At 60.3% G+C, this 22300-nt stretch overlaps 1 protein-coding gene across 2 annotated transcripts; it reads left to right on the top strand.

Annotated features, from left to right (window-relative positions):
- The first annotated feature begins 1341 nt into the window (after positions 1 to 1341).
- On the top strand, positions 1342 to 22031 carry RAB3IL1 (RAB3A interacting protein like 1). Of its 2 annotated transcripts, none has more exons than XM_061203483.1 (11): positions 1342 to 1561; positions 12460 to 12712; positions 13140 to 13235; positions 13323 to 13400; positions 14072 to 14290; positions 15527 to 15655; positions 15750 to 15862; positions 16140 to 16163; positions 17355 to 17454; positions 20122 to 20188; positions 21011 to 22031. In XM_061203483.1, the coding sequence occupies exons 1-11, from the start codon at positions 1410 to 1412 to the stop codon at positions 21091 to 21093; spliced, it is 1314 nt and encodes a 437-aa protein (XP_061059466.1). In that variant the 5' UTR covers positions 1342 to 1409; the 3' UTR covers positions 21094 to 22031. The 2 variants fall into 2 exon arrangements, with proteins under 2 accessions (XP_061059466.1, XP_061059467.1); XM_061203484.1 differs by lacking the exon at positions 1342 to 1561 and adding an exon at positions 4207 to 4278.
- Positions 22032 to 22300: the final 269 nt, after the last annotated feature.

Below are 22300 nucleotides of genomic sequence, written 5' to 3'. Positions count from 1 at the left end.
TTGGGAGCAGGCCGTGGAAAATTCATTGCCAGGAAAGAGAGGCCCGCATCTGGTTTGCATTAGGCTGAGAGAGCTTCGAAGCCCAAAGCCTGAGTGAGAGATATTGTTATCCATGCGCAGGGCAGGCGGGGTGTGACTACCAGTCAGGAACTGGCAGCTTCTCCCAGCGGGAACTCAGAGCCTAACAGGAAAAAAGAGGGAAGGCGAGGGAGAAGGCGACAGGAAACTCAGTCTCCACTGTGGCTGCCACCTCATGAATGTTATCTTCTTTGATATTCACAACTTCACAGGGGAGAATTGTTCCCGTTTTTATAGTTGTGGGGATTGAGTCCCAGAGAGGTTAAGTGACTTGCCCAAGGTCACACAGCCAAGGGAATGGCAGAACTCCCGATTAGAATTCAGGCCAAATGAGATAGGGTGGAACACTCAAATGATCCCACGGGTGGATTGAGGCTGACTTGTGTGCCAGGCAGGGGGCCACTGAGGATTTGGTGATGAGTGCGGGCCAGCCTCTGCCCATGGGGTCACTCAGTTCATGTGGGGGGTGTCTGACAGTGCCATGGGGCACTTTTCATGACACAAGGTGGACCACGTGTCTGAGGGCTCCAGCCCAATGCCTGCAGAGGAAAAAGCAATCCAGAGGGGAAGGCTTCCTGAAGGAGGGGGTACGAGCAAAAGAGAATTTTATCAGAGGGGGTGGGTTGGAGTGGAGGATGCAGAGAGGGGATAGTGTGAGGAAAGTGGGAAGAGGTGGGTGTAGGGCATGTCTGGGCAACAGCAGCTGGCCTGGTGTGCCTCAGAGGGAGAAATTCCATTTTATAGTTGGGGAAACTGCAGCACAGAGAGCCTAATGTGCCCAAAGGTTCACAGTCTGGGAGTGGGGTTGAATCCAGCCTCTCTGACTCCATCCAGGTCTGCGTTCCTAACTGCTACATCTGGTCCCTTTTTGTTGGTGGTTAATAGTTTTCAGGGGATATTGAGGCCAGGGACCACAGGGCAGCGGGGGCCTTGCCCAAGGCCACACAGCCAACTAGTGACAGGGTCAAAGCTGGACGGGCTCTTTTCAACTTGCCAACCTGAGTGGGGAGAGGACAGGCAGCCCCATCCATGGGCCCGGTAAAAACCTGGGGCCTTGGGTATGTAGAGGGAGGCTCCCACCTCCCTTCAAGGTGTCTCACCTTCCTTAGGAGGGGGGCCCAGCATCGTTTGCTGCCCGCTGAGCCACGGCAGTTAATAATTACTGGGTTTAAGGAGATAGAGGCCTGTCTGGGAGGCGCCTCCCTCACAGGCCACTGCTCCTCAGAGATAGCAAAGGTTAGTGTAAGTCTCAGCCTGGGAGCGGGGAGAAGGCTCCTGCCACCTCCCCGCCTGGCAGTCTCCAGAGGGACTCTCTGTCTGGCCCTCCAGCCATGGACCCCGCTAAGGAGAGCACTGAGTGTCCTGCCCGAGAAAAATGCCCTGTGTTCCTGGCAATGAGCTCAGGGACTGTCCGCTACGCCCCATCAGGTTTGGGCCTTGCACTCAAGGGCAACTTGGGAGAGCAGCCCTGGGACACAGACAGGTGAGCGGAGGGGATAGGGGAATTTTGCCACTCAGCAGGGGCATTGGGGGAGGGGTGAGAGGCGGGGCTCCAGACAGGGGACTGGCATAGAACTATGAGGAATTTCATAAGCATTCTACAAGGTCAGCACCAGGGGTGGCCCTGATTGTCTCGTCCAACTTGGTGATTGTACAGATGTAGCATCTGAGGCTCAGAGAGGGCAAGACACTCACTCTTGGTCACACAGTGAACTGAAGTCCAGAATCAGGGCCTGGGTCATCTAGGCTGGCAGTCTCCTGGATGGGTCTGTGGCCAAGGCTGCCAGGCTGGGGATAAGGATGGCAGGGGTGAGGGGGGAAGTTTGGGAAGGGCAGTGGCTTGGGGGCAGAGGACACACCTTTTATTTTTTCCTCCCCACCTGCCCGTCACGCACCTAGTAGGCTCCTCTTGTTGCCCGACAGCATGTAGCTGCCGCTGCCAGAGAGCCCTCTGGTTTCTGGGCTGTCTTTTTTCAGAAAACCGGTATAAGGGGTCACAGCCCCTCCATCCCTGGCTGTGTGACATTGGGCAGGTTCCTTAACTTCTCTGAGCCCATCCTTTTCAACTGAGGAGTTGTGGGAGGAGCTAGTGAGGCCTTGGGAGTCCTAAGCAGCTGCATAGATCATGGGATATTTTTGGCTAGTAATTGGGGTGGTGACAGTGACCCCACACTTGTCCTTCAAAGCCTCATTCAAGAGTCTCCCCAGCCCACCAGTCCTCCCGGGCTGAGGACTCTTCCTCTGGGGCCATAGCCCTGGACTGACACCCCCTCCACCCCTTATCTCCCACCAGTCCGGGTTACCACGACTTGGACCAGGTCTTATCTCCTGCCTGGGCTTGTGAAGACTTGGAGGGTAAGCGCCCTGTTCTGAGCTCCTTTTGTGTCATCCCCTCCCCATTCCCCTAAAGAGTGAACAGAGCAAGGTCCAGGAAGACAGCAGTTGCTCAAGACTATTTGGTGAAGGATTCGTCAACAAACATAATGACATCTGCTTTGGGCCAGACCCTGGGCTGGGCTGCGGTGGGTGGAGAAATACAGCCCTAAGGAGGACCTGGTCCCTGCCCTTGGGAAACCACAGCTGTGGAAACAATTGCCCTGCAGAGTGAAGGAGGTCTGGGCAGAATGAAAAGGACGTCACAGAGGGCTGCCCAGGTTGTTCACTGCACAAGGTACCAGCCAAGGGGGCATGAGAGCCAGACATCAAGTTTGGCTTGCCCTCCACTCACCAAGTCCTGTACCTTGGCGTGGGCCGTGCCCACCTAGGAAAGGAGTATCGTTCTCTATTTTGAACTAAGACACCACTCACTTCGCAAGGTGTGCCCTGGGCAGGCAGTGGCCCTGGAAGTGGAGGTCCCCACCCCACGTCTCTCCACCGTCCTGGAGCCCCAGGAGGACAGAGCCTGTGTCTATGCAGTTTCCTTTTGGGTCCCCAGCCCTTGTACGGCCCATAGTTTGTGCTCAGAAGGGGTGGTTGAATGCATGTATTTAAAATGCATGCCCCAGATGAAGACCTGACAAACTCAAGCCTGGGGCCCCAGCTCCGGGTCTGAGGGTAGTGCCCCAAGTTCTAGCAATATCTGGAAGGGAAATACTTCCTCCCATCCTCCCAGGCCTCCTCTAGACACGGAGGGTGGGAGCCATGGTCGCTGGCAGGAGAGAAGTGGGGTTATGCTCTCACTGGATCAGCCCCAGGTTGAAGTTGAGGCTGATGGTCAGGGCTCAGGAAAGGTGACAGAGGGACAGAGGGGTTGAGGGACAGGCTAGACCAGCGTTCAGGGAATTTGCAGAGGATGTGGGACCTGACAGGGGTGTGTGTGTGTGTGTGTGTGTGTGTGTGTGTGTGCGCGCGCAATTCTCCCAGAGAGTAGATGGTGGGCAAAGGTAAGGACGGGCAGAATCTGTTCAGAGCAGGAAGGGAGGCCCCCGGTTGGGGGGGGGAGGGGCGGGGTTGGGGTTGGAGACTTGGGCCAAAGGTGGGGCCTCCCTCAGAAAAAGCACTCAGTAGGAGGGAGAAAACTAGTTTTGGGGTCAGCCCCCCTTCTCACCAGGAGGGAAGTTGCCCAGAGACAGGCGCAGAGCAGGGAGGCCAGGGAAGGAGTGATGGCCGGAGGGCCGGGTGAGGGAGTGGGACGGTGTCTACCGGCCTTGAGTGACAGTCCGCTAAGAATCTGGGAGCTGAAAGCCCGGAGCCATGGTAGGCTCTTGAGCAGGGGTGGTCCTGGGAGGGTGCTGCGCTGCGCCGCGCTGGGCGCCGGATGTCTGGAGCGGAGTAAGCTGGGAGCCTCGGAGAGCAGTGCTGGCCGCAGGATGATGGGGATCGGCTCCTCCCCCACTCGGGCCGTCTCACTGTCCGGGGCGGGCGGCCGGAGCGGGGCTGGGCCGGGAGCGCGCGCGAGCTCTCCGCGTCGGCCGCCGGAGGGGCGGGGCAGGGCACGTGTCCTCGGGCCACCCCTCGGCCACGTGACCCGCCGAGGGCAGGGTCGCGGAGGGACTGGGGTCCGGGGCGCGAGCCCGGGCCGCAAAGACCCACAGGCAGCGGGCAAGACTGACAGGCGGCGGGGCAGCCCGGCTGGCCCGGGGCGGAGTCGGCTGCGGGCGGGGACGCGGCGGGGGCGGCGCGGGGAGATCGCTGGGTGATCGCGGCGGCGGCGCGGGGAACCGACGCCCGGGCGCCCCGAGGCGCCAGTATGTGGAGCGGGTAGGTCCGCGCGGGGTCGGGCCGCGGCTGCCTCCGGGGGTGGGACGGTGCGGGCCGGGGGGTCCCTGCAGTGTGTGCACCTCCACCGGGAGGTGCTCTGCGCCCCCATCCCTGCCCGTGCTGTAGCACGAGGACTGGCGAGCCGGTTCGCGACTGGGGGTGGAAGGACATTCGGCATGGAGGGTTCAGGGGGTCTCTCTGGGGGCAGGAATTGTGAAGGGTGGGCTGCTGACCATCCCGGAGTGACAGCGCCAACTCCTAACTAGTCCGGAGCGCAAGTGAGATGGGGGCAAGGGGGTGTGCGGCGGAGTGCAAGCCAGAGTAAGCCTGGGATAAGCACCTAGAGGAGGGACCCCCAGGCTGAGGGAACCCTTGAAAAGCAGTGCATTTGCGAAAGGGGGGACTGGGTCTCTGCCACATTCGCTTGCAAGTTGGTGAACTTCCATCTGGGGCTCCTGGAACCTGCTGAGCTCAAAGGTGGGTGGGACCTCCCTGCAGCCTGGAGGGGTGCAGCGCAGACTCTGGGCCCTGGACTGGTGGCTCCAGTACCCATATCTGTTCCTTGATTCTCAGGGGTGGTCCCAGTCCCTGGGCAACCAGGTGTGGGACCCTTTCCCTGTATGTGCAAAAAAGCTGTGGCCTTCTCATGGAGTTGGGTAAACACTTCTTCCTCTCCATAGCCTGGAAAGACCAGGTCCTGGCGGAGATGTGGCCAGAGTGGGGGTGGGTTGTACTCCTGGAAAGAACGGGGCCAGATGGGTGGTCCCAGGACAGGGCTCCTCCCAGCCACAGCCGGGGAGTGAGGGAAGCCCCACTGGAGAGGCTGGCGGGCTGGAGAGTTCTGATGCAGGCTGGATCCACTTTACTCCATGGCACCTAGCGAAGTTCGAAGTTCGAGCTGAGATGCTAGGGGAGGGCTGGGGAGTCATCCCCAGCAGGGGCTCCTGAGAGAATGGGCTCCTGGTAGGGGTGAGGTGTGGAGACACGTGAGACTCTTAAAGGGAGAGAGTTAAGCAGAGCCTGGATTCTTTTGGAATTGCGCCCTGGGGGAAGGAGACTGAGCTTAGGGAGAAGGTGGTTGAGGTGGGTTGGTGACAGCTGGAGCGATCACTAGGGCGATCCCACCTGGGGTAAACCATGTTTGAGGAGCTTCTGGAGGAAGCTCGTGACCCCTTGTGTTGGGTGCACCCAGGCAAAACACAGCCACCGTGTTGCTGTGTGATCTTGAGAGTATGGCCTCACTGCTCTGAGCCTCAAGGTGAACTGTGCGGGTTGTGTGGTGGAGGTAATCCAGGCCCAGAGAGTGTCCTTTCCTGGAGGCGTCCAGGCTGGAGCCAGACAGGCAAGTCTGGGAGGTGCCAGTAGATGGATGCTCACTTTAAAGACTGGATCCAAGAGTCCCAGGACCCTTCTGGATGGACCAGGCTGCCAGGCTGACCCCCACTTGATCCTAAGTGTGGCTTACTTGGATCCCCCAGGGTGTAGCTGGGTGCAGAGCACATAGTAGGTGCTTCATAAATGCAGGTGGAAAGCATGAGGGGCAGAATGAGGAGCTGGGCAGCTGGGGAGTGAGAGGCAGAGTTTGGGGGTTACCCTGAGCTCTGCCTTTTCATGGACCCCTTACTTGGATGTTGGAGGCAGGGGCCAAGCTGCCAGCACCCGCTGGGGTCCTGGTGTCCTAGGAGCTCACCCAGACCCCAGCAGCAGCTGGGAGGGATGCTGCTCAGGTCACGCTTGCCCAGGTAACTGACTGAGCTGCTGTGACAACTCTGGGCGAGTACATACTTGGGATCCTTCCTCCTAGACTAGGAGGGGTGAAGAGTTGGTGACTCTGGCTAAGCCACTGATGTCTCTGGGGCTTGGTTTCCTTACCTGGAAGACAGCAGAGGTATGTCTCTTGGGTGACTGCTCTGTTAACGGCCAGGTCACAGTGCCAGTTCACCTTCTTGGCCCTGGACCCAGGGCTGCTCCCCTGGGGTGGGTGGAAGTGGCAGGACTCTACAGGAGCTCAGGTGGACCCTCTTCCTTGGGACTCCTTTTGAGTGTGGGCCCTGAACTCAGAACCCAGAGGTGGCTCCCCCAAAACAGGACTGCTCCCCTCCCCCACAGTGTCCCCTGTCCATAGTCTTGGGTGCCAAGCCGGCTTCATGGTGATGGGGTGAGGATGGCGACTGGGGTACTTCTGCTGCTAACACAGTGCTGGGCACTTGAGACTTGGTCATCAGAGCCGAGGGTTTGGGTTCTGGGCTCGTTTTCTGCCACCAAGTGGCCACATGACATTGGTGTAGCCCCTCAGTCTCGGTTTCCCCATCTGACAGATGGGGCTAGTCATACCTCCCTAAAAAGGGAGGGACAGGCTCTGATAGACTGCCCAGGAATGAGAAAGACCACCCCAACCTCCCAGGGATGGGGGACTGTGTCTTTGCTGCAGGCAGGATGCTGGGGAACTGCAGGGCTACAGATGGGCTGTGAGATCTTGAGAAAGTCACCTAACTGTTCTGGGCCTTGGCTATCCTAAGGAGCTTGGATCTGTAAGGTCCTGCCTTTAAGGAGTAAGTCACAGGGAACTCCAGGCTCTGAAATGGCATCTGAAGTATGGTCTAGGGGCTCCAGGGTCAAGAGCAGGAGAAAGGGGTTGTGCGACCTTTACTGTCACCTCCTCCTGGAAGCCCTCCATGATTTAACTACCTCCCGCCTCCCCCTCAACAGATGGAGATGTCTTTCCTGCTGTCCCTTAATCAGCACACCTGTCTGTGGCGCTCAGTAGAGTCCTGCTTGTCCTAGACTCTCCCCACACGGGATTTGTGCTCAACAGGGTGGGGGAAGGGAAGCAAAATGAATTCAACTGTGATGAGAAGGCGGCTTGGTGATGTGGCTGCCAGAATCTGTGCACATTGGGTGGGTCCGGACCGGTGGAGTGCCTGGCACACGATAGGTGCTCACTGCATATGTGTTGGATGTTTGAGGGCTTGGGGTGTCAGATTCTTGTAGGACTAAACAGGCAGATGTGAGATGTGTGCCATGTGCCCTGCTCTACCTCAGTAGAGGAGGGAGCCCTCCACCCTTTCAGGCCTTGTGCCACCTCCGGTGGAGACACAGGGCTGGATTCCCTCCCTCATCGGGGCTGGGCTGGGCTGTGCTGGGCTGGGCTGGCAGGCCTGGGGCTATGGCAGGGAGAGGCTTGGCCTGGCCCACCTGCCTCAGGTGTTCTGACCTCCCTGCTTACCACCCTGAAGCTGTTCCTGACCTCCTCCTCCCTCCTGCTCCCTGTCCTACCAGGCACACACCTGCTTCCCCCTTCCTGGAGTGGTCCAGGCCCACCCTCTCCTATACAGGGGGTCCCGCTCGGCTCACTTCCCGGCATTCTTCTGTTGCCACGTATGACACTGTTCTCCCATTCTTCTGGAACCCTCCCCTCCAGCCCCTCTGATGGCTCCTGTTCAGGTCTCCAGGCTGGCTCTCTGGCCCTCAGCTCCTCTCTCACCCATCCCTCATCCAGGCTCAGGGCTGCAGCTGCTCCCTCTGGGCTGGTGCCTCCCCTCAGCCACCACTTCCCAAATGCCTCAGCCACGCCCCTTCCCTTCCCTGAAAGACCCCCTCCCAGTTCCTCAGTCATGTCGTGGGCACTGCTGTTCTCATTCACCTTGTCCTCGGTTTTTCATTATATTAATTACTGCAACTTTTGTTCTGTTCCCCTCTCCAGCCCCTGGTCCTCCCCTGATTTCCTCCCCACCCCCGCCCAAGTCTTTTGTCTCTGTGTGTCCCCTCTGTGTGTCCCCTCCCAGCCCAGAGCCTGCCTGGCTAGAACAGCAGCCTTGGGTGGAACCGCACCACCACCACTCGAGCACTATCTCAAACTTCCTCAAACCCCCGTCTGCATCCTGCCTCACTTCTCTGAAACCACCATTCATCCCCTTTCCGCCAGTCCGGACTTTTTTGGGTGACAGTTCACATGATGCACTAGTGCCTGGACCCTGGCTTCAGTTTCCCCACTGCCACTTCCTTGCTGTGTGTTCCAGCCAGGTCGCCATCCCTCTCTGAACCTCGGGTGCCTCGTCGTTCAAACCGGGCTGGGGAGAGCATCTCCCTATAGCAGCATCGCGAGTTAACACATGATGACGTCTGTGGAGATGTGGAGTGGTGGGCTGGTGTGGACGTGAACAGGAGCTTGAGAATCTGATCTGTTTGTGGGTCTGGAGCTGAAGACTTGGCCACTCTGTAGGCTGAGCCTGGCTGGGCTTGCTGGTTGGTCGGGGACCCAACACACGAAACCTTTCCTGGGACCCCCTTGGCCTCTGGACGAGAGTCACTTGCCTGTCAGCCTCAGTGTCCTCAGGGCTTACTGGACTGCCCATAAGTGTATGAGCGTAATTCTGAACCGGGCCCCTGTGCCGTGGCTGTTCCCGAGCTGGGCCCTGGGTCGGAATTCCTGCAGACCAGACCAGCTGTAGTCGCCCTGGAACCTGGGCTTGGTGGCCCCAGGCAGAGGGTGAGGGTCCCAGTCTGCCCTCCCAACCCTCTCCTTCCCCTGGTTTTCAGTGCTTCCCTCACTGGCTTCCCCACTGCTTGCTTAATGAACCCACTGTGCCTGTTAGCACAGGGGAGGGGTCTTTAACTCAAAGAGGTGACCTGGGCACTGGGGGGCAGAGAGGGGGAGGTTAGGGCAGAAGGACCCCATGGCTGGCTGGTTGGGCTGGGGCTGGGAAAGGGTATGCAGGACGCTACCTGGGCCCTTCTGGCCCCGGGAGTGGGCTCCGTTCAGGCCCTCCTGGCCCAGTGGGGTTGCTGGGTGACTGGGGACCATAGAATCCAGGGGTGGTCCTCATTTCGCCATTTTTTCTGCTTGGGGACAAAAGCCCTGCTGGCCCTCCTAGGGGTGGCCTGGGGGCTGAGGATTGAGGTTACTGCTTTCCCCTGCCTTGTGTGTTTCCTGGGGAAGTCACCCAGGGGGGCCTTTCCTGTATGAACTGCCCTGGGCTCTAGGCCGCGGAGCTGGCTTCGGGATGGGGGATGTTGGCTGCCCCCACCTACCTCTGACCTTGACTCTTAGTATCTCCCACCCCCCTACCCGAGCAGAACCCTTCCTAGCCGGCCCTGCTGCGTGTCCTGGACACTGAACTCTGTGTCTGCAGGGAATGGGGTCTGAGAAGGTTTGCGCACAGGGCCGTGGACCTGGGCTGGAAGGGGAGGTGCAGGACTTCGGTGGTAACCCGTGCTTGCCCAAGGAGTGAGCTCCCCAGCCCCCAGGCACTCACACCCGGATTTTCGGGCCTCTGGTCTAGGAGACTGAAGTGTGTGGGAGATAGCGGATTCTGGCTTGGGTGGACCCGAGGGTCCTGGGGTCCCTCCTTCATCTGAACTTTGAATCACAGGAGCTGGCCTCATAGCCCAGAAGTGTGAGGGGCAGGGTCTGCAGATTTCAGTACAGGGTGGACCCTCCTTCCCTCCTGCTTCTGCACCCCTGGCCCAGGCATTGGGCATTTGGTGACCACAGGGTGGTCCTGCTGTTCCCACGCCTTCTGCCATGAGGATTTGCTCGTGGGCTTTTCCACCAGGGAGAGGGGGAGGGTATCACACTCTGTCTCAGGCCTCCCTGGACCACTGGTTCCTCTGGCTGCAAAATAGGGCGCCATCCTCCCAGAAGTAGGCCAAAGTGAGCCTGTTAGGAAAATGATGGGGGCTGTCTGGACGCACCCCCAGCCCGTGCCCTTGGGACCAGCTGGAGAGTCCTTCACTGTGGCCAGAGGCCCAGACCACACTGGTGGATGAAGCTCAGGCCTCGTGGGAGGGGCTGGCGGCCTTGTTCCCCTAGGCAGGGGGTGTTGGCAATGTCGGGGTGGTCCTTGTTATGGGGCTAGGTGTCTGAGACCTGGGATCCTGCCCTGTGCCCTGTGCTGTCCCTGAGTCAACCCCTGCCCTTGGCCTGTAGTTCCTGCTCATTCTATTGTAGTGGGCAGTCCCCAGATGGGGTCCCCGCCAAGCCTGAGTGACTATGGCCATTCTCTCAACTGAGGAAGTGGGGCTGGGGCCCAGGCCTCCAGGCTCCCACAGTGGGTACATCCCCAGGGCCTGGGGTTTCAGGTGCAGGACACGAGAGCCTGGGCAGGGATGGTGGAGGTGGAGGAGGTACCTGGCAAACGTGTCTGCAGATAGCCCACTATTTACCTGGCGCTGCAGCCAGTGACTTCCTCATTGGATTCTTGGTGTGTCCCTGCAGGTTTTACCGCCACCCACAGGCGGGGAAGCAGGTTGAAAGAATTTCAGCAACTTTCCCAGGGGCTCGCGTGGACCCCAGGTCAGAGCCTGGCGTGGACCCGGCCGTGCCCGGCTGGCCTGTGCTCTCAGCCACAGCTCCCCCAGTCCTGGCCTCCCTCCTGGGAGGCAGATTCCCTGCCTGAGCAGAGGCTGAGAAGCCAGTTTGGGCTGGAATTGGGTCAGATTTTCCTGTCACAGCCAAGGAGGAGCCTCCTGGATGCCCCTGGGCCCAGCGACCCTTGATCCCGAGGCATATGCACAATTCTACAGCCCACACCCCACCTGCCTGTCCGCTGTGGCTGGAGAGCTTTGGGCCTGGGCTGAAGACCTGGCCGCCTGTCCCACCAGTGCCACTGACTGGCTGTGTGGCCCTGGGCAAGTCCCATTACCTCTCTGAGCATCCATCCCTCAACTGTAGAACGGGAACAATACCACGAAGGCTGCTGAGAGTTTTAAATGAGATAACATGGGCAGAGCACCCCCATGAGTCCTCTGGGTGCAGACCCCAGCCTGGGGCTGCCACAATACTGCCAGAGACCCTTAAGCTTCAGGGAACCCCACCCCCTTACCGACTAGACCCCCCAAGCAAAGTATTAGGAAAGATCCCTGTCCGGCATAAACACTGTTGATGGAGTGGTGGGTGTGTGTTCCCGCTTTATTCATCAAAGCCCCACGTCCTAGCAAGGCCGAACCCAGCCCTAGGAACCTTGAGGCCACACTCCTGGCCAGTTCCAGCAGACAGCAGGCTGGGCTGGGCAGCTGGACAGGGCCATGCGGAGGGTCGGGAATGGGCTCATTGCTGGGGTCCCTGGGTGCCCTCTGTGTTACCTAAGGGCAAACTGAGGCTCCGGGGCTGCTGAGTGACTGTCCCAGGGTCCAGAAGACAGGGAGGTGGGACCGGACAGACCCTAGCCTTGTCTTACTTCCCCTCCGCGATCCTGAATTTCATGACCCCTTGGCCCTGTCTTTCCTCCCTCCTGTGTGGGCCCCGCTTGGCCCCCTCCCCTCCACTTCCCCACTGCTATCAGCAGCCCAGCCCCCAGCCTCGGCCCAGCCACTGCAGCTCAGAAGCTGCTGGCTCAGGAGCTGCCAGCTTTTGCTGAGTGAGCGAGTCCAGGGTGCTGTCTTGGCACAAACCACCACGGCCCAGCCCTCTCCTCCCCTCCCTCCTCAGGGTCTGCTGCGAAGGGGGGCGCGTGGATGGGAGGTGGGCAGCGGCTGGCGGCCCCCACCCCGCACCGCCTCTAGGGTCTTCAGCTTCAGAGGGAGGAGGGTCCTGAGACCCAGAGAGAGGGAGTGTTTGCCTGAGGTCACAAGGCAGACCAAGCAGAGAACTGGGACTGCCCCCCTACACGGTCCAGAGGGCAGGAAGTGGGGCTGTCTTGCCCGGGCTGTTTGCAGAATCTTCCTGCCTCAGCCGGCCCTGCCTGCCCTGGCTAGGTCCTTCCTCTCTGGTCCACCCTAAATGGGGTCGAATTTGCATAAAATATGCATGAGCAATAGCAATGAAGGCAGTTCCCACTTAATCATCTCGTGTGCCAAGGTTTTCTGCACATCTCTGATCCACTCAGTGACCCTTGAGGTAGGGCCATTGGGATTGTCCCCATTTTATACAGGAGGAAACTCAGGCTCTCGACACAGATGCATTTACAATATCTGCTGGGCAAACAAGCACCTGCTGTGTGCTGAGCACCTACTGTGGTCCTGGGCTGGAGGGGATGGTTGACAAAGATGAATGAGTCCTGTCCTTGCCCACAGGAGACCCTGTGCTTGGTCATGCTGCCCTTGTGACAACCCCCGTGATGGCCTATTTTACAGATGGGAAGACTGAGGCCCAGAGTGGCAGGTGCATTGCCCAAGGCTGGTCCCTGGCCTCAGCTCTCCAGGCCTCGGGACACCACCCTGTATCTGCTCTTTGCCTCACAGCCAGCCCCACCCGGACGAGGGCCACCCACCGCCCCTCGAAGCTGTCCCAGTGCCTTGGAAGAGCGTGGGCCCCTGCAAAAGCCACAGGGAGTCCCTGGGAAGCCTGGTGGAGACCCCTGCAGGGAAGGAGGCCCAAGGCGAGGAGGACCCTGCGGCCAGCCGGCTGGACGTGTTGCGTCTGCGCAGCTCTTCCATGGAGATCCGAGAGAAGGGCTCGGAGTTCCTGAAGGAGGAACTGCACAAAGCCCAGAAGGTGGGCTCTGAGGGCGGGGGCGGGGGTGGGGGGTGGGGGTGGGGATGAGGAGCCGGCCTGAGGAGCCGTGGGCTCTCACCCAATGCCCAGAGATGTCACGTTCCTGTCAAGACCACCTACGTGCCAGGCCTGTGCTGGGCAGGAGGGCAGCACAAACAAAGGAGAAACAGTTTTTCTTGTGACTTTTAAACATCTTTTAGAAGTCGTGACATCTCTGAAAACCGGTCCCAGGCTCTAACAGACTGACAGTTGGGGTGCAACTTCATGCTCTGAGCTAAATGGAAAAAGCATTCTAAACTGTAGAACCACAGAGGAAGCAGGCTCGGGGCCCCGAGGCGCACGTAAGGTGACCCCGGGAACGGCGCCAGGCCCGGGACCGCGGGGGCGCTGACAGCTCCCCCCCTCGTGCCCACCCCCGCCCCCCCAGGAGCTGAGGCTGAAGGATGAGGAGTGTGAGCGGCTCTCCAGGGTGCGCACGCAGCTGGAGCAGGAGCTGGAGGAGCTCACGGCCAGCCTGTTCGAGGTGCAGGGCCGGGCGCGGGCTGCGGGATGGCTCAGCTGGGCCTCCGCCGGCGCCTCCCCCCTCACCTGGAGCCTTCCCTCTTCCCAGGAAGCCCACAAGATGGTCCGAGAAGCCAACATGAAGCAGGCAGCGTCAGAAAAGCAGCTGAAGGAGACGCGGGGCAAGGTGAGGCACCCGCCGGCCCAGACCTCCTGCCCGCCTCTGAGCCCTGCGAGCGCCGGCCTTCGCTACCCCCCCCCATCGGACCCTCGCATGGCCTGGGGGCCCAGCAGGGAGGGGCAGAGGCATCCGAGATGGCCCCACTGAAACGTGCCCGCTGCAGTGGGAGCCCAGCTCCCTGGGACTCGAGCTGTGTTTCTGCTGAACCACGGAGACCTTTCTGGGGCCTTTTCAGGGGCTGGGAGGATCCCGTGGCCATTGTAGTGTCTTTTCCTTCCTCCCATACCCCCTTTACAAAGCAGAAACTTCAGTCTGGCTGTGTGCGCCTGGGCAAGTAGCTTTATCCCTTGGAGCCCATTTACCCATCTGCAAAATATGAGAGCTGGGCTGTTCCTGGCTCCTGGGGGCCCCTCAGTGGGATACCCAGCCAGCTCCCAGATATGTGCACCTAACAGAGTCCTGGCTTCCAGTATGACCTCAGCCAGGCTGTGTCTCCTCTGAGCCTCAGTTTCCCTATCTATGAAATGGGTATCTCAGCCCCCAACTCAGAGGCTGTTCGAGGATAACGGGTGGGGTTAGGTGCTCAGGGTGGTCTTTCCTGAGCTGGGGTGGCAGGCAGTGGCAGCCGGGGCAGCCTCAGCCCTGGGTTAATATTGACAGCCATCTCTCCCGGCCAGATCGACATGCTGCAAGCAGAGGTGACAGCCTTGAAGACACTGGTCATCACGTCCACACCAGCCTCTCCTAACCGCGAGCTCCACCCACAGCTGCTCAGCCCCACCAAGGCCGGACCCCGCAAGGGCCACTTGCGTCATAAGAGCACCAGCAGCGCCCTCTGCCCCGCCGTGTGCCCCGCGGTAGGACACGTCCTCACCCCGGACAAGGAGGGCAAAGAGGTGAGGGGCAGCGGGCAGGCAGAGGTCATAGGAAAGGGAGGCAGTGCCCACTGTCAGCCAGGCAGCGGTGCCCAGTGGGGACCCGCCTGAACCCCGCTGTGTGACCAGGAGCCTGTCCTACCCTCTCTGGGCCTGTGTGTCCTCTGGCTGTGAGGGCTGAGTGAATTCCCTGTGATATGAGGTGTTTGGCCCTCAGTAGGGTACATGGGGCACCTGGTCCAGGCGGGACAATGGCTGTGATGTCCTCGGCCGTGGGTCTTTGGGCAAGTGAAGCCGCTTGTCAGCACCTCAGTCTCCTCGCGTAAATGGGGTTTCCTGGGGCCACAGGATGTGGATGTCAGGAGCTCAGCTCAGGGCTGCACCCAGCGGATGCCCCTGAAGGCTGTAGTGGGATTCAGCTTCCTGGAGTCTCTGATGCCAAGGTGGCCCCAGCTCTGCCCTGCCCCAGGCCTCCCGAGCATCCAGGGAGGAGGCGTGGGCCAGGCCTCTCCATCCCCTTCTGAGCTCTAAGCTTCCGGCCGGACTCTAATAATCTCCTTCCTCTGTCCGTCTCTGTGCACCTGTCTGTCTGTCTGTCCTGCCGGCCCAGCCCGGGCTGCCCCCTCTCCTCTCCCTGCTCCTCTGCGTGGTCCCCAGCAAGGCGGTTCACCTCACCTACGAGCCGGCCTGGCAGCTCCCGCCTGGGGAGCTGCCCGTGGGCCCCACCTCTGCTACCTCTCTCTCCTTTTCCCGACAGGTAAAGGCTCCGGAGAGGGGCCGCCCCCTCTGCCCCTTCCCAGCCTCTCCCTCTGCATGTGCCCCAGGGCAGCCAGCAAGTTGTGTGTGTTCCTTTCCGCGTGTGCATGCCTGTGTGTGCTGTGCGTCCCAGCAGGTCCCTGTGTGTACCTGCGGGTACCTGCAGGGTCGCTCTTCAACTTTCCCTCCTCAAGGAGGCAGCGAGGGTCTTCAGAATGAGACCCTGGACCCAAGTCTAATTCTCTAGCGCCAAGAAACTGGCAGCACACCTCCAACACACTTGGAAGTGAAACTTTTGAGTTCCGAATCTAAATTCTTCTGTGCAAGGGGAAGAGAAGAGTCCTTTGGGACTCGGCTCCCCTGCATGGCTACAGGGGACAGGCCCGCTGGGGCCTGCCCTGCATCCTCCCTGGCTCCCCACCTCCTGGGGCTCTGCCTGTCTCTGCCATGCTGGCCCCCCCAGTGCCCTGACCCCCCCACCCGGCTCGCCTTCCCCCACAGGTGGACACGACCCTGTTTGCAGAGTTCCAGGCCTGGAGGGAATCGCCCACCCTGGACAAGACCTCCCCCTTCCTGGAAAGGGTGTACCGGGAGGACGTGGGCCCCTGCCTGGACTTCACCATGCAGGAGGTGAGGCAGGCAGAGGGCGGCCCGCCGGGGGACCCGGCCCCGCAGCCGGCGGCCAGCCCCTCACCACCTCCCACTCCGCCCTGCTCTACCGCAGCTCTCAGCCCTGGTACGGGCCGCCGTGGAGGACAACACGCTGACCATCGAGCCCGCGGCTTTGCAAACACTGCCCGCGGTGAAGGTGGCCGCTGTCGAGTGTGGCCGCACCAAGTAAGCTTAGCGCCCTGCCCCCTGGGAAAGGCCCGCATAGCCTCGGGCTGCACCAAGGGGGTGGCCAGGGAGGACTGAGCCTCAGGCCTGCCTGCTGGGTCCTGCAGTGGGACCTGGGGGTGGGCAGGGGCACCTGACCAGAGAGGGACAGTGGCTGCCTCCGCGCAGGGCAAGGAGGCATCTTTGGCAGACATGCTGCCTCTAGTCATGGAGCCGGGGTCTCCCCCTTCCTGGCTGGCCTGACATGCATCCCTCTCCTACTCCCTCTCTCCCACAGTGGGTTCCGGGCCCCGATCGACACGTAAGTGATGTCATTTTTTGACTCCACCTCCTGACAATGACCCGATGGCCCTGGCATCTTGTCCTCCCTGCTTCTCAGCTGGCATTGGGCAGGGCCAGCAGCAGAGCAAAACTGCCAGCATGCAGCAAGGGCAGGGACTGGGGCCTGCGAGGGAGGCCCCTGGGTGGGAGCCTTGTCACGGAGGGGAACATTTGAGCCGGGTTTTGAAAGATGAATAGCAGTTTGCCGAGCAGGGAAGGACCTTTCAGGCAGAGGCGACAGAATGAGTGAAGGTATGAGAAGCTGGAATATTAATGGAAACACCACTGGGTCGGTGGGCGGAGCAGTGGGGTGGGTGGGCATGGGGTTGGGGCTGAGGCCACAGAGGGTGTTTGGGGCCAGAGTGTGAAGGGCCTCCAATGAGGTTTGGGCTTTAACCCACTGAGGCCAGCATTTCACAAATCATCGATTAACGTTCCCTGAAAAGAGGGTTCCCTGGTCCAATCAGAGAGTCACAGTGAACCAGGAGGCAGCAAAGGCTCTGATAAGTCCCACAACCAAGGAGCCTATTTAATCTTCCTTTACTCGGGATTCTCCTTAACTATTTCCTGGGCAGTAGGGAAGCAGCAGGGAAAGGTAATGGGCTAGATGTGGGTTTTGGAGTAGCCCCTGGCTGTAACATGGAGAAGAAGGGTGGAGATGAGGCAGAAGGCTGGTTGGAAGGAACTGAGGGCATCCGGGCAAAAGGTCCTACTGGCAGAACCTAGCCTGGGGACTTGGTGACCTAAGTGGAGGAGAGAGAAGACTCCTGCTTAGTTCTCCTGCTTAGGAGGAAGGGGTGACTGGGTCTGAGGGCCCCAGTAAAGTAGGGGGCAGCATTTTTAGGGGTGGCAGAGGGTGGAGCTTTGGTACACCTGGCCTGAGGTTGACCAAGCTCTCCTGCCCAACAGGGGTGAGGTGAGGGGTTGAGGGATGGGGTCCAGCTTGGTTTAAAGGTCTCCCCCAGGGACTTCTGAGACTGTCCCCCCCTCCTTGGCCTGGCTCCAGGCTCCTTGGGAAGCTGGGACCAGGGGAAAGGATGCCAGGCCCCACCCTGATGTCTGTTTGCCTCCCCCTCCCTCTGTGCCTTCCCTGGCTGCTGCATCCTCCCTGGATGAGCTGGGTGGGCGAGCCCCAGCCGTCCCCATGGTCCTGAGGTCTGCTTTTCCCTAGTACATGTGCCCTGAGTGGCCTGGCCTGCGCCTGTCGTCACCGAATCCGGCTTGGGGACTCCGAGAGCCACTACTACATCTCACCGTCCTCCCGGGCCAGAGTGAGTCATCCAAGGGGAGTGTTACCTGGCTCCTTAGAGGCTCCCTGGGCTGGGACTCTGAGCCCCAGGCTGCACAACCTACAATCTACAGAGCAGGGCACAGGCTCAGAGGGGTACGAGAATGACTTGGGCCACACAGCCAAGCCAGTGTATTTGTTTGCTATTGCTGTGTGACAAATTACCATAAACTTAGTGGCATCGATTTATTATCTCACAGACTCCCTAGGTAGGAGTCTGGGCACAGCTTAGCTGGGTCCTCTGCTCAGGGCCTCATGGACTGCAGTCAGGGTATCAGCGGCTGCATCCTTTCTGGAGCTCAGGGTCCTCTTCTGAGCTCACATGCTGTTGGCAGAAGTCAGTTCCTCGTGGTTGAAGGACTGAGGTAGCCATTTTCTTGCTTGCCGAAAAGTAATCATGGGAGTGACACCCATCAGCTCTGTCATTTAATATAACCTAATCAAGGGAGTGACACTAGAGTTCCAGGCTCCTGACTCCTGGCTCCGGCCCCAGGCTTTGGAGAAGGTTCTGAGGCTTGTCTGTCACACAAGGCCTGCCGAGTGACCCAGGTGAGGGTCACTGGATCAAGGGGCCTCACTGAGCTGGGATGAGGGTGGGGTGGACCCCGTTCCTCTGTCCCTTCAAAGACAGTGAAGAAGATTGGAAAGAACAAAAGTTTGGAAAACTCTGAAGCTTGGTGCAAAGGTGACATGGTGTGGAAGGTCCTCTTAGAGGAACCATCTCCTCCCCTTGACCTACTAGAGGTGCCTGATGGGACTAAAGTGGGCAAATGGCCTCATCATCAGGCAGCAGACTGACCAGCACAGTCAGCTTGTCTGGTCCCGACAGCCTCTGCAGGGCAGCCCAGCATGTTGTTCTGGCGAATCCCCCAGCAGCGAGCTGAGCTCCCATTACCGAGAGGGAGTCTGAGCCTTAGAAAGGAAAGGGGCGCACCCCAGGCCACTCAGCGTAGACCTGAGGTCTCCCCATCCTGGATCCAGTCTCTTACTGCTGCAGTCTCCACCCCCTGCATCTGTGCCCAGAGCCTTGTTCGGTGGCCATGGGTCACCTCTGTTTTTTCTGATCCCAACCAGGGGATCTGTGCCAGACGCCCCCATGCCTAGAAAATTGCATCTAGAACGTTGTTCTGCCAGGCCTATGTGTCTGCTGTCCTGGGCAGAGCTGGGAAGGCAGAGGGGAAGGGTGTGAAGTTCTAGGATGTGGTCCCCACCCTGATGAGACCAAGGAGTGTGGAATCCATAGGGAGAAGAAAGTTCTGTCCCCAAAGTGCAGCCCTGGGGAGAGAGCCCCATTGCTCCCCACCATTCCCTACTCACGGGCCTCTGGTAGGGCCTACTGGCCACTGAGCAACGCCAGGGCCTGGGACTCAAGCTTCTCCTGCCCATCCCATCTGGCCCTGCGCAGCCCCTCCTCAGCCCTCCCAGGCGGCACCTTGGCCATACTGGGTTAGTCCCCTCACCTGGCCTCTCTCACACCTCCCTGCCTTTGCCAGGGCCACCAACCCCCTGCACCCAATTTTGTCCTCCTGGCAAGGGCTCCTGTGTGTTTGAGGGCCCAGCAGGAACATCACCCCTCCCTCAGCTTTCTCCACTCCCCAGCCTGTGGCCCTCACACACTTGATGTCCCTCCCCCAAAGTGCTGGATATTCAGTATGGGCAGTTGTGGGCACAGCTGCCAGCTGCCTTCCACCCTGTTTTAGGTTGGGTGCCCTAGAAGCAGAGCCTAAGATGGAGATGGTGTGCAATTCTCAGGAGGCAGAATGGGGGTGGGGGGAAGGACAGGCAAAGGTGAGGCTTCAGCTGGAGTCTGGCTTCAGCCTGATCCACAGGGGCTCTGGAGCCCAGAGTGGGTTCCACCCTGAGGCAAGGGCGTGGCCTTTTATACCCCAGATGCCTGTCAGTCATTGGCTGAAGTCTGTGAGGGTATGGGGTGCAGAGGGGCACCAGCAGGCATCAGCAGCCAACACTCTCAGCAGTGGGGAGATGGGGCCCCAGCCTGGGGAAGGGGCCTGGGAAGGGCGCTAACAGCACCCTCTCCACGGTATGAGAGTCTTCGTGACAGGGATCAGGTCTGATCCAGCTCAGGGTTCCCAGTGCCTGGCACAGGGCCTGGCACGGAGCAGGCCTCAGGTCAGACTGGGGGCTTCAGGTGGGGATCCAGGGTAGCCAGGTGGGCAGCTTCTGATCCCCTCACCTTTCCTGGCATTACGAATAGCACCTGGTAAGGCCCGGCTGGCTGGGGCCACCAGTAGCCAGAGCAAGCAGGCCCCTCAGGGGAGCGTGGATTCTAGGCAGCCTGCCGGGTTTCATCTTGCAGCTCAGCCACTTAATAAGTGGAGACTCCATGGCCTCTGCAGTCGTTGTGGGGTCGTTCTTGGAGCCTCAGCTCTCCCCACGTGTAGACTGGGAATGATAGGCACGTCTGCCGCACCGGATACGCGTACTTGATTACGCTTAGTTGTCGCTATCGTTTTTATTAGGATACTAGTATTGCTGCTGTTGACTGTAACTTTAGAGCCCAGAGTTATCTGAGTCTCACAGGACGTGGGGCTTCCCGCTCTGGTCTGCGATCTGCCCTGGCTTTTTTTTGGGGGGGGTGTGGGGCAAGTGTGAGGGCCGGGGGGTCACACCCTGCCCCCTCTGCCCACAGATCACGGCCGTGTGCAACTTCTTCACCTACATCCGCTACATCCAGCAAGGCCTGGTGCGGCAGGACGGTGAGCGCCCCCTGGTGGCCGCTGGGGGTGGCGCCCGGGAGGGGAAGGGCGGGGCGGGGCGGCCGGGCCAACCCCAGGGCTTTGCTGCCCCCCGTCGGAGCGAGGACTCTTCGAGAGAGAGAAGGTCGTGGATTAGCAAAGCGATTCGGAAGCTCCTGTTGCTGAGCCCTGTGGAGAGAGGCAGAGCGGAAGGAGCCTCCTGGGCTCTGCCTCACCAGGAAAGCCAGCCTGACGCCCCCACATACCTGGATCCAGCTGCTTTCTCCCATTCAGAAACCTCTCCAGCCCCCCGGGCCTGTAGAGACGGCATTCCCGTTACTGGCCTGGCCTACACGATGGGGCCTCCCCTGTGAATCTCCTCGCCTCTCCCGCCGTGTGGGCCTCCCAGTGGTGGCTGAACACGGCTCGCCCACCTCCCCCTGTAGACACGCCCCACCCTTGCCCAACAAGTCCTCTGTCCACCCGTTGTCCCCCTGCCCCCATTCTGCCAGGCCGGGGATGGGCCCTGCTCAGGGTCGCTGGAGAGCCTCGGGAGCAGGGGTTGGAGAGCATTTGCAGCCTGTCCAAGTGTGTGGCAGTGTGTACATGCGTGTGCGTGTCAGGCTGTGGAGGTGACCGTCACCTCCATGCCTCCCGGGCTGCAAGCCCTCAGAGTGGAACCTCAAAGAGGTCCGGCTACTCACTGAGATCTGTGCTGAGGGACTGGGGAGTCCTAGGGTGCCCGCCAGCTGCCCTGCCCAAAGCCAGGGGAGAGGCCAGGCCATCTGCCTGAGGTGACCCTGAGTGGGCACCGAGCTATCCACCCTCTCTCTCTGCCTGCAGCGGAGCCCATGTTCTGGGAGATCACAAGGCTGAGGAAGGAGATGTCGCTGGCCAAGCTTGGCTTCTTCCCCCAGGAGGCCTAGGGCATGGCCCAGGCCTGGAGGGGGGGCTCTGAGCTGGAGCCAACACCTGCCCCAGGAGAGACAGACAGACAGACGGGGTTCTAGAGCCAGCCCTGAGCCAGAAGCTGAACAGAGGGACAAATGGCCAGGCCACGGAGGCAGCACTGAGCCGGCACCAAACGTCCATCCCAGGACAGGACCTCAGGAGGTGACCTCTCCTCCCTCGTAGTACTACAGCCACCAGGAGACTTTCAAGAAAGCACCAAAGACCAAGGAGCTGGGAGCCGTACAAAGGGACTCAGCCCTTGGGAGGGCACCCCTGGGGCAGCCAGCACCCCCTCCCCAGTCCCAGGAGCTGCTGCCTGCAGGTGCCTCATTGGCGAGATCTCCAGGGTATCTCCCCACCCCCCCTTTCCCAAGCCCTGGGCACCAGCACCCTCTTGTGGCCGTCCTTCGCCTCGTTCCCAGGTGGGCCTGCTGTGCCCATGGGGCAGCAGAGCTAGGAGCGGACGGGGGCCTCGCTGGCTGTCTCCCACTCCATCCTGTATCTGCCCGAGCATGACCCCAAAACATTCTTAAGATGTATCAAGGGCCCTGCTCCCGCCCGTCCTCTCCACCTTCCTCCTTCCCGCCAGCTGAGCCCTATGCTGCAAGGAGCCTTTGCTCCCACCACTGCTGGGAGGATTGGGGCACTTTCCTCCCAAAGTAAAACACAGACAGGCCTCAGGATGCCCGGGTCTGTTTTCAGCTGTGGATGGCCATTCAGACGACGGGGGTGAGATCGCCCAGCCCCGTACACAGGACTGGGGTGGGGCAGGCAGGCCCCGGTCCCCTCCTCACCCCTCGCAGCCTACTCAGTACCAGGGTCCAACCTGGACACATCCCTCACCACGTCCGATTTCCTCCTCTGAATGGAATGTAACGCGATCTCTATTTAATAAAGGACGGCTTTGTTGGTAGAGGCCAGGCAGCCACGCGCCTTCACTCCTGCGCCCTGGGGCTTGGGCCAAGGCTTGGGCATCTGAAGGAATGAAACAAAATCCTTTCCTTGCCCGCCCTCGTGCTTGGGATTAAACCCAAATCCTGAAGGGATTGCTGGAGGGAGCACCAACCGAGTCCTCCCCAGTGTTGCGTCGGGCAGTAGGTTATTGGGGGATGAGCCCAGCTCCCTCTCCCGAGAAGTGGTCTGCTGTCAGGAGAACGGGGGCTCTGTCGCTGCCTCACAGGG

Source organism: Eubalaena glacialis, chromosome 10 (assembly GCF_028564815.1).
Source record: "Eubalaena glacialis isolate mEubGla1 chromosome 10, mEubGla1.1.hap2.+ XY, whole genome shotgun sequence".
NCBI lineage: Eukaryota > Metazoa > Chordata > Mammalia > Artiodactyla > Balaenidae > Eubalaena > Eubalaena glacialis.
Note: the sequence above shows the minus strand (reverse complement) of the source record. Positions and strands in the feature narration are given on the sequence as shown.

Excerpts from the sequence above, each read along its gene's own strand:
- RAB3IL1 (XM_061203483.1), top strand. The coding sequence starts at position 1,410 with ATGGACCCCGCTAAGGAGAGCACTGAGTGTCCTGCCCGAGAAAAATGC. Across the intron at positions 15,656-15,749 it reads TGGACTTCACCATGCAGGAG|CTCTCAGCCCTGGTACGGGC; the intron begins GTGAGGCAGGCA and ends GCTCTACCGCAG. Across the intron at positions 17,455-20,121 it reads CACCGTCCTCCCGGGCCAGA|ATCACGGCCGTGTGCAACTT; the intron begins GTGAGTCATCCA and ends CTCTGCCCACAG.